Here is an 18,026-nt window from a genome sequence, read left to right on the forward strand (position 1 = left end):
TTCATCGATAATAAACAAGTGTTAATTTGTGCCTGTTTGTTGAAATATAAAAAGTTATTGATCAATTTATGAATACATACATGTATGTACATATTAATATACTCATATTTTGATTTGGAAATGTTTGTATTGTATTGTTGTATTTAATTTCATCGAAAGCTGACATTAGTCACTGACAAGTTTTACACTGTTCTCTCATTGCTGTTTTTATAAATCTTTTTGTAGAGGGAGGGATTGACGATATTCCAATGGATATCAATATTGAGGATCCACGAAGGTGCTGTTTGTGTGGACATTTTGGAGATGATGTACCTAATGTAAGTTGTCCGTCCATCCATCCATCCATCAGTATGTCTGTCCGTCCGCATGTCTGCCCGCCAGCCCGTCCGTATTTGTATGTGTGTGTTTGTGTGGGTTATTATGTTATTGTCCGTCTGTCCATCGTCCGTTCGTTCCTCTGCATGCATGTATGTATGTTTACGAGTCTATATTAGATTGACTATGATGCTGTGTCCGTCAAGTTTCATGTCTGTATTTGCATGTGTGTGTTTGTGTGGGTGTGCATATTATGTTGTGTCTATCCCCGTTATGTATTTATTACTCAAGAACTAATCCTTGATGGTGACCATTGTGCTTCTAACAGATGAAATGTAATCGTAAGTCAGTGCTCATCATACATACATGGATCATTTATTTGCAGGACGCTGGTCGTTTGTTGTACTGTGGGCAGGATGAGTGGATTCATATCAATTGTGCATTGTGGTCTGCTGAAGTGTTTGAAGAAGTTGACGGCTCTCTGATCAATGTTCACTCTGCTGTTACAAGAGGAAGACAAATGGTACAGTATATATCTAGTTTTTCTAGATTTTTTGTCCAATTTATACGTGTTGAAAAAACTCCTCCCTCCACCAGTGCTTGAGCTGTACCTCTTTAATCAAAGGTATATAGAGATAAGGACATACAGCTAGTGAGCAATGTTGCTATCTTTTATGATGAATAGAGCGCTAAAACTTAGCAGCCACAGAGTTCCAGCAATATTTCCCTCTTTTTAAGGCCTTGAAAGTGTCTTAAATCTTATAAAATATTATTTTGTCACTTAGACAAAATTTTCTGATTTACTGAGCACATGACATGAGATATCAACAAATGATATTCTTACAATTAATAATAAGTCTCGTTCCCTGAAAAGGAGTACACATGCTTCATTGTCTTGTGCATTACACAAGTCTTTGTTTTTTCATTAGTCTTAAAAACTATTTTATATGTTAAATCTGTTGAATGACATCTGTGTGTGTTGTAAATAAATGATTCTTTTATTTATTCATAGCGTTGCGAGAGATGTCATCGGTTTGGTGCTACTGTTGGTTGTTGTATGCGAGGTTGCCCCGGCAACTATCACTTCATGTGTGCCCGCAACGAGAACGCTGTGTTCCAGGAAGACAAGAAAGTGTTTTGTAGAAATCATAAAAACAAAGTGGACCATGAGGTATGGGTTCAAGTTTTTCCTGAAAACAAATTGTCTAAAATTCTTAATTTAAAACAGATGTTAAACTATCTATAAATTTTGAAGGGAACACAAGTTTTGCATATTTTTAGCAATTTGTGCATGCAAATAACTATGTTTAATGAAGATTAATTGCGTATAGCAATTTTTATGATTTGATCATTTAATTGCATTCATAATAAACCCTGCACCCCTCATCCACTCCAGCTTCACCTTCATCGAATGACTTCTCAACCTAATGAACCCCAATATACGTCTCAAACTTTACCTAACTTGCATACAATTGCTTCAACATCTATAAAACGCTAAATAACTTAAATTAGTTCTTGCGTTTGGAGAATGCACTGTATAACATTCAAGCTCTCAGCAAGGTTTCACTATTCGCTTACTATGTTATTTGCTTACTTCGCTATTTGCTTACTCTGCTATTTGCTTACTCTGTTATTCGCTTACTCCGCTATTCGCTTACTCCGCTATTCGCTTACTCCGCTATTCGCTTACTCCGCTATTCGCTTACTCCGCTATTCGCTTACTCCGCTATTCGCTTACTCCGCTATTCGCTTACTCCGCTATTCGCTTACTCCGCTATTCGCTTACTCCGCTATTCGCTTACTCCGCTATTCGCTTACTCCGCTATTTGCTTACTCCGCTATTTGCTTACTCCGCTATTTGCTTACTCCGCTATTTGCTTACTCCGCTATTTGCTTACTATGCTATTTGCTTACTCCGCTATTTGCTTACTCCGCTATTTGCTTACTCCGCTATTCGCTTACTTCGCTATTCGCTTACTCTGCTATTCGCTTACTCTGCTATTTGCTTACTCCGCTATTCGCTTACTCCGCTATTCGCTTACTCCGCTATTCGCTTACTCCGCTATTCGCTTACTCCGCTATTCGCTTACTCCGCTATTCGCTTACTTCGCTATTCGCTTACTCTGCTATTCGCTTACTCTGCTATTCGCTTACTCTGCTATTTGCTTACTCTGCTATTCGCTTACTCCGCAGCTTGTTGAAGACGATAACTTTGCTGTGATCAGAAGAGTATGTGTCAACATGGAGGGAATGAAACTGAAGAAGGAACTTATAAAGGGATGGGATCCAAGGACCATCAATGTCTTGACTGGTAGGTATTAACAAAGCAGCACTAATTGGTACTCAAAGATGTGCCACTTTGAAATCAACAAAGAAGCCACTTTCACGCAATAGCTCATGTTATTAGGACACCTTGATTTTCATTTATGTTAATGGTTATTGAGTTCACAGAAAAATAACAGCTGCCACATCATGTGATACTAGCCCACCTTACTGCTACATCATGTGATACTAGACCACCTAACTGCCACATCATGTAATACTAGACTACCTATCTGCCTCATCATGATACTAGTCCACCTACCTGCCACATGTGATACTAGAGCACCTACCTGCCACATCATGTGATACTAGACCACCTAACTGCCACATCATGTGATACTAGACCACCTAACTGCCACATCATGTGATACTAGACCACCTAACTGCCACATCATGTGATACTAGACCACCTAACTGCCACATCATGTGATACTAGCCCACCTTACTGCTACATCATGTGATACTAGACCACCTAACTGCCACATCATGTAATACTAGACTACCTATCTGCCTCATCATGATACTAGTCCACCTACCTGCCACATGTGATACTAGAGCACCTACCTGCCACATCATGTGATACTAGACCACCTAACTGCTACATCATGTGATACTAGACCACCTAACTGCCACATCATGTAATACTAGACTACCTATCTGCCTCATCATGATACTAGTCCACCTACCTGCCACATGTGATACTAGAGCACCTACCTGCCACATCATGTGATACTAGACCACCTAACTGCCACATCATGTGATACTAGACCACCTAACTGTCTCATTATAATACTAGACCACCTGACACATGTAATACTAGACTACCTAACTGCCTCATCATGATACTAGACCACTTACCTGCCACATGTGATACTAGACCACCTACCTGCCACATGTGATACTAGACCACCTACCAGCCACATGTGATACTAGACCACCTGACACATGTAATACTAGACTACCTAACTGCCTCATCATGATACTAGACCACCTACCTGCCACATGTGATACTAGACCATCTACCTGCCACATGTGATACTAGACCACCTACCAGCCACATGTGTTTACTAGACCACCTGACACATGTAATACTAGACTACCTAACTGCCTCATCATGATACTAGACCACCTACCTGCCACATGTGATACTAGACCACCTACCTGCCACATGTGATACTAGACCACCTAACTGTCTCATCATGGTACTAGACCACCTACCTGCCACATGTGATACTAGACCACCTACCTGCCACATGTGATACTAGACCACCTAACTGTCTCATCATGGTACTAGACCACCTACCTGCCACATGTGATACTAGACCACCTACCTGCCACATGTGGTACTAGACCACCTAACTGCCACATCATGTGATACTAGACCACCTAACTGTCTCATCATGGTACTAGACCTACCTACGTGTTTTGTAACTGACACATGTAATACTAGATCCTCTTTGGTTGTATTTTGTTCTCAGGTGCTATGACAGTTGAATACCTTGGTTTCCTATCGAATATATCAGATCAGAAAGAGGCCTTGTTTCCAATTGATTTCAAGTAAGTAGTACATACAGTAATCAAGTAGTGTTCACTTTTATAAATTTATTCCATGTTTGATACTAAATTTATTATATTTAACTTAGCTAAGCTTTCTATCTAATTCAACTTCATCTTAACTTGTATTTTATATTTGTTTATGGTGCCTTACATATTATGTAAAATTTATGCAAATGATCAATAAAACAAATGTCTGATGTCTAATTACTCTGCAGATTTGATGTTTGACGAAATAATAAATGTGAATTTTAATGATTAACCATGTTTCCGTATTATTAATAAAGCCAACTTTGGTCACTGTCACAAAATCAAAACCAACATTTTGTTTTTCACATTTCTTCCAAAGTGTTGATCAAGATAACTTGCCAATTGAAAATCATGTCGGAAATAATCGAAAAAAAAAAATTGCAGAACAAAAATGTCAAAATGTAGTGTTAGAAACTTCGCAGTAGAACATTATGACGCACAAATGGGTAACCCTTGAATGCTGAAATTGTTCCCACCAAATGTTGTAACATTTTGCAATTTTTTGTTTATTTTTCTGTCAAGTCTTCATTAATTTTGGGTCAGAAAGAACATATTTTCTGTTGGCTTAAGGTCTTCTTAAACGTTTTGGCGAAAAAATGTGAAAATTGAAAACAAATTATGAAGATTTATTTTTTGAAAAGTGACTGAAATTGACTTTGATATTGAAAGGTTAAATGCATTCTTGAAAGCCAAGTAATCAAGGTTTATGTGGAGTGTTTTTCGTTACTATGTTCTGATGCTGTTTATTTTTGTTACAGAGTAACGCGTGTTTACTGGAGCACAGTCGATGCACGAAGAAGATGTATTTACACAATTACTATCAAAGAGTACCGTCCAATTTCTCCGACACAACCAACGAAAGACTTAAACAGAACTGTTGTACACAACACTACATTGTCAAGTGGTGATGAGGATATTAACTACACTATCTTACATGGTGAAAACAATGATTTATCGTCAAGTAATTTGAACAATGGAACAAACATATCTGGTCAAACCAATGCTGGTCGTTCATGCATTTCTCAGGACTCTAACATATTACAGAAGGATACTGTAACTATTATTGAAGAACCCAATACGGAGGTTTTGAATAACTCTTCATCAATTTCAAGTTCAGCTCTAGAATGTCTAGCACCAAACACTCTGAAGTTGCTTCCTTCTTCAACCCTTGATACTGCCAAAGCACCTGTAGATTTGACTGCGTCACCATTCACTGTGTCACCTAGACGTCTAGGTATGATGGTGGACCGGCTTAATGCGGGAGCTGCCTCTGCTAAACGTAGAAGTGCTAGGGAACTTGCTTTTAATGCGGAAACCAATAGTTACGAACCTTGCTTGGTAGAAACAGCTGCTGACATTGTCTCAGTAGTAGAAGAAGAGGATGTTACAAAGGAATCATTGGAAGAATCAAGTGGGAGTCGGTCAAATGTTCCTTCAGTTGTTGCTTCCGATGACGTCTCTGAACTTGTTCTTGACCTACAGGATTCTGATCTTCCATTATCAGATGCTGCCATGGAGATGATTGCCATGGAAACAGATGATATGTCGAGTACCTTGATTTGTGCAGGTTCTTGTGTATCTAGTTCCAGTTCTACACTAACAGCAACTGAGGAGGTCCCTGCTATAGAGGTATCAGTAATTGATGAAGAGCTTCAGGAAATAGAAGAACATAGTTTGGTCACGGAAGAAGAGAAAACATCAGCTCTTGAGCATGAAACAATAACAAGTCTTGCTGAAAAGTCAGCAGCCGTTCTTCAAGATGGAATGATCAGTGACGAGGTTAGAGCACTTGTGGAGGAAGCCATTGCTTCTGCTGGTAGTTGTTTGATAGAAACTGATCCCAGTTGTAAAACGAACTATACAACACCCAGCATACCAGTGGAAAGTACTCAAAGTGAAACAGCAGGGCAAATGTCAATTGCAGACCTTGTTGATAAGGTGGTAGAAGAATCACTTTTTGCAGCAACATCTGCAAAAGACACTGCATCATCAGCTGAACCAGTAGCGAAAATGTCCACAGACCCTGTTTCACATGTTTTAATGCACCATACAACACAGTGTTTGACTGATCCTGCTGAAAGACCAGCATTAAATTCTGTTACAGATTCCTCAAACAACACATCTGTAACTGCATCAATAGATATAACAGAAGCCAAACTAAAATCCATTACAAATACAGTCCCAGAAATTATACCAGTGTCGGAGACAGAAACCACATCAGAACAACCACCAGAACCAACTTTGAAGCTCATGGCAGATCGTAATATGATATCTGCAGCAGAATTAGAAACTTCATTGGAACCCATCAATAAATCTAAGAAATCACATGTTACTGGACTGCTGTCAGGACCTGTCTTAGCACCTACAGCAGAACCTGTTGTAGAATCTTCATCAGAGAATGTTGCCAAAGCTGTGTCACAAAAGGTCACAGATGCTTTGTTAGAACCTGTTGCAGAACCTGTCACAGAAGCTTTGTTACATCCTGTTGCAGAACCTGTCACAGAAGCTTTGTTGGAACCTGTTGCAGAACCTGTCACAGAAGCTTTGTTGGAACCTGTTGCAGAACCCGTCACAGAAGCTTTGTTAGAACCAGTTGCAGAACCTGTCACAAAAGCTTTGTTGGAGCCTGTTGCAGAACCTGTCACAGAAGCTTTATTACATCCTGTTGCGGAACCTGTCACAGAACCTGTTGTCGGAGCTTTGTTAGCACCTATCAGAAAACTTATGTCAGAACCTGATGCAGAGGCTTTGTTACCATCTGTTGCAGGGCCTAGCTCAGAACAAATTACAGAACCTATAGCAGAAGTTGTGTTAGAACCTGTTGTAGTATCTAAGTCAGAACCTATCACAGAAGCTACCAGTTGCTTAAATCCTACCACAGAAGCTGTGTCAGAACCTGTCACAGAACAAAACACAGTGGTAGAAATATCACTGAAAACTGTCACAGAGGCAACATTAGATTCTCTGCCTGAAACTTTGTCTTCAGCTAATTCAAACTCTGTCACAGCATCCCTGCAAGACTCTGTTTTAGAACTCCAAAAGAAGAGCAGCATTCCAACAGAAATATCAAAATTTCCAAAGGCTGATGTCAGTATCATGCAAAGACTTGATTCAGATTCTAACATTGGTGATCATTTCATGGAATCAGGTTTGAAAAAAAGAAAAAATAGTGACAGTAATGTAGAAGAGAAGCAGATAGCCGAGGAGAACTCATCTGTGGACCATGATGATAATTTGATTGATGGCTCTCAGGTTCAAAAAATTCAAACTGTTTCCAATGTTATAATTCCCATGGAAACAACACAGACTACTGATGCAGTAGAGAAAGTTGAGGAAGAATCACATGCTTTAGGTTTGAACAAAGAGACGTTGGCTGAAGACAGTTTTTCTTCTCCAAAAGATGACTTGGATAAGAAGGAAGATAGGAGCCATCAGAATGAAGTTAATGAAGAGACTCATTATTTGCACACCCCGTCATACTTGTGCCATCGCTGTGGTAAGCCATACAGATCTCAAAAACCATATTTAAAACATATGAAAATATGTGTGGAGATGAATGATGACTCTGATAATGATGAAAAGTTTCAGAAAGACTTGGATGTAATCGATGTTAGTGTTGAAGGAAGAAAAAGGTACCCTATGAGGAGCACAAAGACAAGGTTGCTGCGGATTGTGGAATTTGGTTCCCCAACAGTGCCATTGAAGTCTCCAACCAAGGATGAGGTGACTTCTCCCACAAGAAAGAGATTAAAGAGTGGAGGTAGCAGCACAGATGAGAGTGAGCCACAGAAGGAGTGTGTTGCCAGGAGTCAAGAATCTCATTCAGAGGCTTGCACATCACTAAATGCTAAGGATGTTTCAGCAGTTGGTATGTCTGCATTAGATGAGTGTAAATCTGGAAAAGTAGATTGCAAGGTTTCCACAGATGATGCCAAATTAATATCTAAAACAGCTCTAGTACAGGGTGTTGATCAGCATCTTTCTGAGGTAGATAACAAACAGAATAAAACAGAAAAGGAAGAAAGCACCACCATAACCCCAAGGAGGAGAAGGACACGTAGTAGTAGCATCTGTGAGGACAACACAAAAATGATTAGAGATGTTAATTCTAGATTCAGGAGAAGATCATTTGAAAACAGCGAGTTAAGGTTGTCGAAAGTGACCAGCCCAACATCTGACAGTGTGTTTTACACCAAGGATTTGGCAAAGATAGCATCAATAAAAGAGCTTAATCCATTTGTTATGTTGAATAAATGTGATGAGGAAACACCAGGAAACTGTAAATCATCTGCAGACATTTCAGTTGAATCGATTGAACAAGATGCACAAGTTGAGGAAAAGAGCAATATTCATGAAGCAGTTGGGAAGCTTGGAAAATTGACCTCTTCAGAATTTGTGAAAGCTGTGGAAGGTACACATGACAAACCACCATTGATCACACCAATGAAGACATCAGGAGAACCTGAATTGCTGACTGCGGTTGAGCATCCGGAAAGCAGCATCCCAAAAACATCATCTATTTTGAGCAGCTTTGACATGAATGGAAAACGTGTAGTGACCACACAAGCATGCATTGTTGTAGATGTCCCAGTCTCGGATCAAACACAACAGATAGTCACCCCCCCAAAATCATCCCCAACTGTTAAACATGCATCCTCGGACAAGAAAAAAGGGATGGTCACTCCAACTAAGACATCCCCAACTGTAAAAATCTCATCACCTGTTGAAAATGCTCCAGTGGGATTAAAATTAAGGACTCTTCTTCTTGATGCTAATGCCACAAATCCAGTGATAAGTCACATCTCTCCATCATCAAATCCATCCAATAAACTTTTCAGTGTAAATGAAACGGTATCCAAGGGAGACATAACAATTGTAGCCGAAGTCGAAGGTCTGAAGGATCCTTCAGCTTCACCAGAAGCTCTTAAAGAAAAAACAAAAACCCTGAGGAACCGTACTTCTTCTTCATCAGAAGATTTGAGAAAACCTTTAACTTCAACAGAAATGATAAAGAAGCTTTCTCCTACACCAGAAGCTCCGGGGAAATCTTCAGCTGCAGCAAAAATTCCAAAGATGCCTTCACCATCTGCAAAATCTCTGAAGAACCTTTCATCATCAACAGAGCCAACATCCAAAGAGCCTCATGTTATGACATTGAAAGAGCTTCTCCAGGTGGGAAACTTAGATAAACGAGTGTCAGCTAAAGTCCTGCCAAGCACTCTTAGTAATTTAAAATCAAACCACCAGTCGAACTCTTTTGTATTGCATGGGAATATCTCTCAACTGGCTGAACATGTTTTGTTGATGACTATGCCAGGAGACTTGAAAACTTCTGTATCAGGCTCTTCAACAAAAACAGATTCAAAACCAACTGTAACAAAAGATTCCCTTGTTACCAGAAAATATAAACCAGATCGAGTTAAAGAGAAGATAAAAAGGTACACTCCAGAGGAACTAGAGAAGCATAATATTGATCCAAAGTACTTGAAAACACTGTTCCACAGTTTGTCCCCTTTGGAACCACAACAGTCGCAGTTTGTGAAGGGTATAACAGAAAAAGGTCCCAATGAGCAAATGGAGATGTCTACGCATACTGCACATCCTTCAGTTTTGTCACATCATCAACATGAAGAGAAACAACCAACAGTAACACAGTCTCCTGAACTACTAAGGTATCTCTGTAGTCCCACGCCTAGTATATCAAATTCGCTAAGTCAGTCACCTCAATCCGCAGGAAAACCTTCTCCTGTAGCAATCCGACCTAAGTTTGGGAGTAACAATCCTGCCCTTCATACCAGTCCTGTTCCGTTCCAGCCCCAACAGATGGTTGTTATGGCACCAAATGTTCCCCCTGTTGGGGGAATGCCATTAGCAATGACAAATGATGGAATTAAACGACAGACTTTGACGACACGGATGGGTGATGGTGTTGGTAGGGTTGGAGTGCAGGGGTTACCAATAGTGAATTCAGGTGTGCAAGGATTACCAGTGGCGAATGCAGGAAATCCGTCCTACATGGTTGTCAATCCTTCAGAGCTTCCAGTGATGGTAGTCAAGAATAATGGTAAAATGGAGAGAAACGTTGTAGTCACAAGGGCCCTGCAAATGCAGCCTACATCTTTGAGCCACAGTCCTGTTAAATTAATCGTTGATATGAAAAACCATGTATCTGCTACAGTGCGCCATATGCCCATGAATGAAACTCTGCCAGTCGTAGCCGATAAAAGTGGCTTTCAGTTCCCAGTACAGCCTGCGATGACACTCCCACCACAGGCCAGCAATCATATCCCTGGCTACCAGGTGCCAGTACTTGCACCCATTATTCACAATCCTCAAGGTTTTGGAGGGTTTCAACCACCAGTGATATCGACAAATGTCATGTCTTCTTTCCAGAGGGCAGTTGACCAGGAAGCTGCAAGACAGAGTAGTTTATTCCTGACAAGCCCACAAAAGCATCAAATGCAGCTGCCGAATTCCCCAGTTAGGTCTGTCTCGCATGGTGTGGAAAATGTAGCTGTGGGTGGGAACAAATCACCAATTGCAGCGCTGTTCCCGACGACGTCTCAAGCAGAATTGATACAGGCATATCATGATGCAGGAATTCCATACCCGTCACTGCCGCAAGAGCCGCCAGGTGGATTACTGCCGAGGGTTGAGATTCAACAGCATCAAGTGCCACAAGCCATTGTTTCTCAACAGAGTGCTGTTCAACTTGTATCTACTGCAGGAGCTGTACCCTTGTCTGTACTTGAAGGTGTTGCAACACAGAGTCAGGCATACCTGTCTAATCATTTCCAACAGAATCCATCCAGAAATGTTGCAGAAAACATTCCATCATCAGGTACTGTGAATGCTTTAGGCCAACAGGGTGTTTCATTAGGTGTTCGTATGAGTGTTCAACCATGTATTCAAGGAATTCCAATGGGACTGCAACAAAGTGCTCCGCAGAATGTTCAAGGTATTCAAATAGGTGTACAACAAAATGTTCAGATGGATGTTCAGCAGAATGATCAAGGTGTTTCCCAATGTATCCAAGGTGTTCCACAAAATGTTCAGGGCATTCAGATGGGTGCTCAGCAAGCTGGTGTCCCAGCTTTTTGTACAGGAATGAGCAATCAGATGATCAACAAAACACCTCCACTGTCATCTCAGAACACATGGGATGATCTGATCAGAGTTATGCAAAGTCCTGTTAATATAAACAAGCAGCAGAAACTGACTTCTCCAAACGACATCATTGCACAAGCAATGGTGACTGCATCAAATGCGTCACGATCTTCTTCAACGTTAAGCAATTTTCATACAAGCCAGTCCTTACAAACACAGGCACTGCCATATTCTACCTCATCCCTCACTAGCACTGGGGTTTTAACAAAAGGTATGTATCCCATGCCCTCTACTAGTAAACCTTCATACCTTGATGAGTTGTTGATAGCACAGAACACAAGCAACCTCGCCAGCGGAGTTGACTCTGTTAAGAAGACGTACAATCCGCCAAACAATACGCAGCTACAGTTTCATGCACCCCAAGGGGTTTATTCTATACACTCATCTATGTCCAACCACGCTGACATTGGCACTGGATTATACACAGACGCAACAAAAGGCACAGTTTCTTCGTTAACTATAGCCAACCAACAATCGCAGCCTCATGCTCTGCTTGCTATACCCACTAGCAAAGTGAGTTCGTCAGCCAATCTGGGTGCTTCTGCGGCACTGAGGAATATCGTCCAACAGAAAAATCTTGATGGAGTGTACATGTCGTCTGGAACAATGTTACGTCCACTTATGGTGAACACCCAGAGTCAGCACATGATGCCGTCCATCCCGCTTTCGCTTCCGACGCTTCCAGTGTCATCCCTCGTTACCAGCTCAGTGTCGGCGCCAATTGTCACAAGTTCAATGAACCCAGTGACTCAGCTAGCGAACATCCTCTCTGAAGCCGGGATGCAAAGCTTAAGCAAATTGACGCCAGATGAATTGACGTATCTTCACCAGGCTCTGAGTTCAGATGCGTCAACCATCAATATTGATATGGTGTCGGCGAGACTTCTAGGGACTAACTCGAAGAAGAGAAAACCTCCAACTATTATGAACAAATCAAAAAGAACTAAGCTAATCAAACATTCTCCGAGCAGCTTAACGGAATCAAACCATACAATCAGAAAGGATATGACAACTATTCACACTAGTCCTGAACGAATATGCGCTCCTTCACCATCTAAACCGAAGACCAAACCGCGAATAAAGAATCCTGGTGGCAGCGCTAGTAGTCGGCCGCGAATGAAACACCCAACTTTCCAAGCAAGCGATTTGCCACAGATAAACATAGCCAATGCTAGCTGGGAGAAGGCATTTGAACAACGAATTAAGAACCCTGAATTGTCTGTTTATAATCTTCTGAGGGAGCCCTCAGTGTTAAAAGACAGTCGAGGAAGCAGTGCAGCGAGTGCAAGCGAGACAGAGCAGCCAAAGAAAAAGAAGAGAAGGAAAGAAAAGTTACAAGCCAGAGATAGTGATGAGAACTATATGCAAGGTACAATTTCCACTTTATTTTTACATACTCCCGATATAGGTACATACATAACCTAACTTTTTCATCACTAGTTTCATGAAATAGCTCTGTTTATAATCTGCACTTTCCTTCAGAAAATTTGGATAACCAAATTATATTTGGGTAATAGTTGACTCAAATTTGGCTTCGTTCCAAGAGTAAGGTTTATTTCCTCAAATATTGAATATAAAAAAAAAGTGCAGACAAATTTGGGTGAGAAAGTCTGGTGGTAAAAAGGTTAACTTTAGAATTATTTTCATATTCATTTTTACTTTTGCAACAATGTCAAATTTGAAATGATCATCAAAATGGAGTTTTTTTTTATTAAAATGATGTAAAATTTAATTGCAGGTAAATACTTTCTTAAAAAATTTTGCAAAATATGATGAAGCATTTCTATAATAGTCCCCACGCTGATGCAGACGGAAAATGGATTGCCAACGTGAATTGAAAAGCGAAACTTGCCAAATAGTTTTTCGTCTTGCTGGCCGGATTTATTTTTCTAATTTGTCATGCTGTTATCATCATACCTTACTTAATATTTTGCAGTTACATTTAAATACTTTTGGATCAGCTTTATTTTAACAAGTTAATTCCGCTTACCTAATTTAATTTTTTTTCTCTTTGATCTTGACCCATTTAGAAAGTGCTGGTTTGATTAGACCAAGACGCCAGAAACCAAGACAACAGTTATTAAATCACAATGACAATGAACAAGCGAGCGAAGAGGACAATTCAGTGCTGCTGAAGTTGATGGAGCAGGAAGAGAAGCGTAAAAAGAAGGAGAAGCTTCTGAATAAAGATGATCCGCATCTCGTCTTTGAAATTACCAGTGATGACGGGTTTTACACAAAAGCTGATACCATTACAGGTAGATATAACATTTTCAAATTTCACTCCTCCGTGATCTTGGAATGGGCTACAGGTCAGAATGCAAAATACCTCAGGAAGAACGAAAAAAAAATGTCATGGTTGTATGTGCCAGTAATCATGGATTTGTGAACCAGTGTTTAAAGAAGTCACATGTTATGAAAGTTAAAAGGTTACCACATCCATGAGAACTTGTGCTTAGTTTTCTCTTTTTAATTAATTAATTTTCAGCTTTTCAACTGATTATCCCAAGAGCTGCTCAACAAATTTCAATGAAACTTGATTTGTAAATGCTCTGATTATGCACAGACCGGATCAGTTTTCGGTTGAAATGGTATATAATAGTTTGCCTAATAATTGGGTGATTTCATCCATTTCACTCAACATATTTAAATGAAAGTTGGTACTTAGATGCTCTGGGATAATCTTATTGATTTCTATGTTGAAATTTATGCATACTAATTACTAACTGATCTGATTTTTGTTTTAATCTTAGCGGCCTGGAGTCAAGTTCTTGACAAGGTGCAAGAAGCTAGAAACAGTCAGGGCATGAAGTATTTATCATTTGCTGGTAAGTTGTAGTGCTCGTGTTTGTAAAGGCAGTGCAAGTTAATACCGTTGATAATGGATTAACCTGTTGTGGATTAATAATGGATTAACCTGTTATGGATTAATAATGGATTAACCTGTTATGGATTAATAATGGATTAACCTGTTGTGGATTAATAATGGATTAACCTGTTGTGGATTAATAATGGATTAACCTGTTGTGGATTAATAATGGATTAACCTGATTAAGTGTTATGAACAGATGCTACAACACTGTGGGATGTCACAGAACAGCAAAGAACCTTTCTCGAAAAAGGAGATTATCTCAAATTCAGAAAACACAGTTCCTAATAATATTTAATTGCTGTGCTTTATGTTTGACAAATTTACCAATAATTTTTTTTGGTGTGAGCAGATGAGCTCTTTATATCAAGAGAATATCTGCCAATCAGGAAACTTGCCCCATTTTTACCTAGTCTCAAAATAAATTTTCTGTTGGGCTGATCTGAAATGCACATAGGCCCCATAAATTGAACAATTTGGGTTGTATTATGAAGTCCTAGTAATCAACAGGCCTTTTTGCTGAATAATGATTTTCCCATTCTTTATCTCCATTGTTTGATTACATAGGTATTGATGGCATAAAGATGATAGGTGTTACCCATGATGCATTGGTATATTTAATTGAACAGCTCCGTGGTGCCAAAAACTGTCAAAACTATAGGTTCAAATACCATAGACACAACATACAACACGATGAGGTAAGCAAGGGATTATTTTTGTTTCTGTTGCAACAAAAGCTAACAATATTTGCTTTCGATAAACATGCATTGAAGAGGGCAGTGTTTGCAATTGTTATGGTTACTTGCGAGTAAAAATGTGCAACTTGTGATGTAGCACTAAACAGACTTGTCTTCTTTCAGGAACCTGTGGTCAATCCCAGTGGTTGTGCCAGAGCGGAGGTCATTGCCAGGAGGTCGAAATTTGACATGTTTAATTTCTTAGCGTCCAAACACCGTAGTTTGGTTGTACGGACTGACAACATGGATGACGAGGAAGAAATACAGCATAAATCGGCGAGGTAAGGACGCGGCTTCTTGCGTGATTAAATTGATTTTTCAATAATGCCTATTGTGGTTGTTTTCGCTCTCGGCGTGTGATCAGTTATTTTTAATACCAAGGGTTTATAAAACAGGGGTTTGCAACTAGTGTATTATGGAATGAAGATCCCGTTCTAAGTCACAGCAATTGTCAGCTGATTGCAAAATCACAAGACAAATATTTCTAGAACTATTAATTTTATTGGTTGAATGACACACAGGTATACTTACACAGGACGGGTTCTTCAATGGGGATAGCACATACATCGTTATAAAATTGGGTGCCTATATCTTTATCAATCTTGGCTGGAAATGCCCGAAATTTATTCATTGACTTAAATTGTGTAAGAAGTGTCAAAAAATGCAATTTCTCATTAACAATGTGTTCTATAAAAATAGCGATTTTTGAAAAATATTGAAACAAGTTTCTTACAATACATCACTGTAACACACACAAGAATGCAATTTCATAGTGCCATGGGACAAGAGCTCCATGATTTTACATAATAATCCAATAAACATTGTCATGTGATATATGACCACTTTTCTCAAAAACTATGAGTAGGCTGGTCTCTAAAAATCAATTTTTTTTTAAATTATTTAATATATATATTTTCAGACGAGCTACGAGTATGGATTTACCAATGGCTATGAGATTTCGTCATTTACAAAAAACATCAAAGGAAGCGGTGGGCGTCTATCGATCTGGTATACATGGCCGTGGTTTATTTTGCAAACGCCCAATAGATGCGGCCGAGATGGTGATTGAGTACGCTGGTATGGTAATACGATCGTCGCTGACGGACAAGAGAGAGAAATACTATGATAGCAAGGTATAGAAAATTGTGTTAAGTTTTTACTTGAATGTGTACGCCGCCAGTTTTCATTGACTGAGCTGATTTTATTCAAACTTGGTATGGTGACGGTAGATACGAGGTTGCAGGTGCCATTTTTGTTGTTTTTGAGAACCATTCAAGATGGATGACTTTCAGCCATTCTGTTTTTAACTCTGCTGTCCACTTTGTAGAGCGGAGCTTATCATATGAGTGATTGTCAGTCGTTGGCATCCGTCGTCCGTGTCAACTTGTTACTTTTTCAACTTCTTTAAAACTACAAGCCTGAATGTTTTGATACTTTGTGTATATGTACCTTGGTAAATATGATATTTTTGACTTCTTGTTGAAGACAGCAAGTCTGATTGCTTTGATACTATACATACCTCAGGTAGACCTCTCTCAGATTTGTTCCTTTTCTGATGATATCTTCAGTTCTTTAATTGAAATCAGCATTACCGTAAAATCTGTATTAGAAGCCGCATCCCTAATAGAAGTCGCACCCATTCTTTTTGAAAAATTGAGAACCAAAAAATCATCATTTCTCATATGTGTAGATGCTCTAATAGAAGCCGCGTCCCCTCTATTGCATTGTACCATTTTAATAGAAGCCGCGGTTTCTAATACAGATTTTACAGTACTAACAGTGGAGCTATCTCAGCCGGGAGGCTGCTTGTTTACATTTCCCCTACCCGTTTAATGGAACTGCAGGGATTGAAATAGAATTTTTTCCCTGCATGCACAGTGTGCATGTTGAAGTTGAAATTTACCTGCACTAACTTATTGTTTTAATTGATGCGATCACGAAAGAATTATTTTTTTTTAATTGTCTTACAATATTGGTTGAACTTAACTTAGGCTTAGTGAATATAATGAGAAAATGTGTTAATTTCTACATGCACAGCGTGCACATTATATTTTGAGTTTACTTGCACTAGGTAATAATCTATGTACATAGTGCAGTGTGCACAAGGGTATTTCGATCCCTGAACTGTCTTAGACCTTTACTTTTGAATTTGTCTCAGTGACTTCATACGACTTCAAATGGTCAAGAAACTTAAATTATTCATGGGTGGGTAGGAATTGTATTGGTGGGTGGTGCTTTATGTCATTTACAAAAAATGTATAATTTTACTGCGAAAAAACAATAATATTGATGATGTGCAGATGAAATCTAATCCATCATCGTGCATTCCATTTCATTTCCTTAGTTCCCAAGCAGTAAAATTCAGAAAAACCTGACACTGTTTTCTTGACATTTTGTCTGTTCTATTTTATTACTGCAGGGCATCGGGTGTTACATGTTTCGTATTGATGATTACGATGTTGTGGACGCTACGATGCATGGCAACGCTGCAAGGTTTATCAACCACTCTTGTGAGGTAAGACGATCTTGTTTATTGTGGCATTTTTGGAAGGACTATTACCCCCGGCATGTAGTGCTGGTGGGGTATATAGTAGTTATCAGATGCTAGATCTGATCAACATATTTAATGACCATATATGGTCATGTGACCTCATTAACTATCATATCTGAAAAACTATTGCAGATATAGAAATTTAACCAGCGTTTGCAATAAAGAAGCCGGGGGGAGGGGGGTCTGCCGTTTCTTATGACTTTCTTGTTTCAGTCTGTTTATTTCAATGAAGTGTGACCAGATTAGTTTAAAATATTGAGTGAATATGTCCCAATCAGGAGACTTGCTTTATTTTTTCCCCAACCTCAAAATAAACGTAGAATTTTTTGTTGGGCTGATGCACATGAACCTGATAAATCACACATTTTGGGGTTGTCAAAAATTGTCTCTGTATTCTTGAGTGATTTGGAGATACTGTAGAAAGGGGAATATTAACTGCATATACATTTTATTGGATTTGATATTGCAGGAATATTTTTAT

The 18,026-nt window shown here is 39.3% G+C and overlaps 1 protein-coding gene across 1 annotated transcript in view; it reads left to right on the top strand.

The window, feature by feature from the left end:
- The window catches only part of LOC100377495 (uncharacterized), a 52,471-nt gene that overhangs the window by 31,078 nt on the left and 3,367 nt on the right, over positions 1-18,026 (top strand). Inside the window, exons 20-31 of the mRNA XM_085499138.1 lie at positions 226-317; positions 701-838; positions 1,328-1,486; positions 2,509-2,626; positions 4,116-4,194; positions 4,980-12,757; positions 13,419-13,646; positions 14,142-14,216; positions 14,825-14,955; positions 15,118-15,275; positions 15,914-16,127; positions 17,414-17,509. Coding sequence (XP_085355264.1) covers positions 226-317; positions 701-838; positions 1,328-1,486; positions 2,509-2,626; positions 4,116-4,194; positions 4,980-12,757; positions 13,419-13,646; positions 14,142-14,216; positions 14,825-14,955; positions 15,118-15,275; positions 15,914-16,127; positions 17,414-17,509 — 9,266 coding nt within the window. The remainder of the gene's footprint in view (positions 1-225; positions 318-700; positions 839-1,327; positions 1,487-2,508; positions 2,627-4,115; positions 4,195-4,979; positions 12,758-13,418; positions 13,647-14,141; positions 14,217-14,824; positions 14,956-15,117; positions 15,276-15,913; positions 16,128-17,413; positions 17,510-18,026) is intronic.

Source organism: Saccoglossus kowalevskii, chromosome 5 (assembly GCF_978046115.1).
Source record: "Saccoglossus kowalevskii chromosome 5, keSacKowa6.1, whole genome shotgun sequence".
Lineage (NCBI taxonomy): Eukaryota > Metazoa > Hemichordata > Enteropneusta > Harrimaniidae > Saccoglossus > Saccoglossus kowalevskii.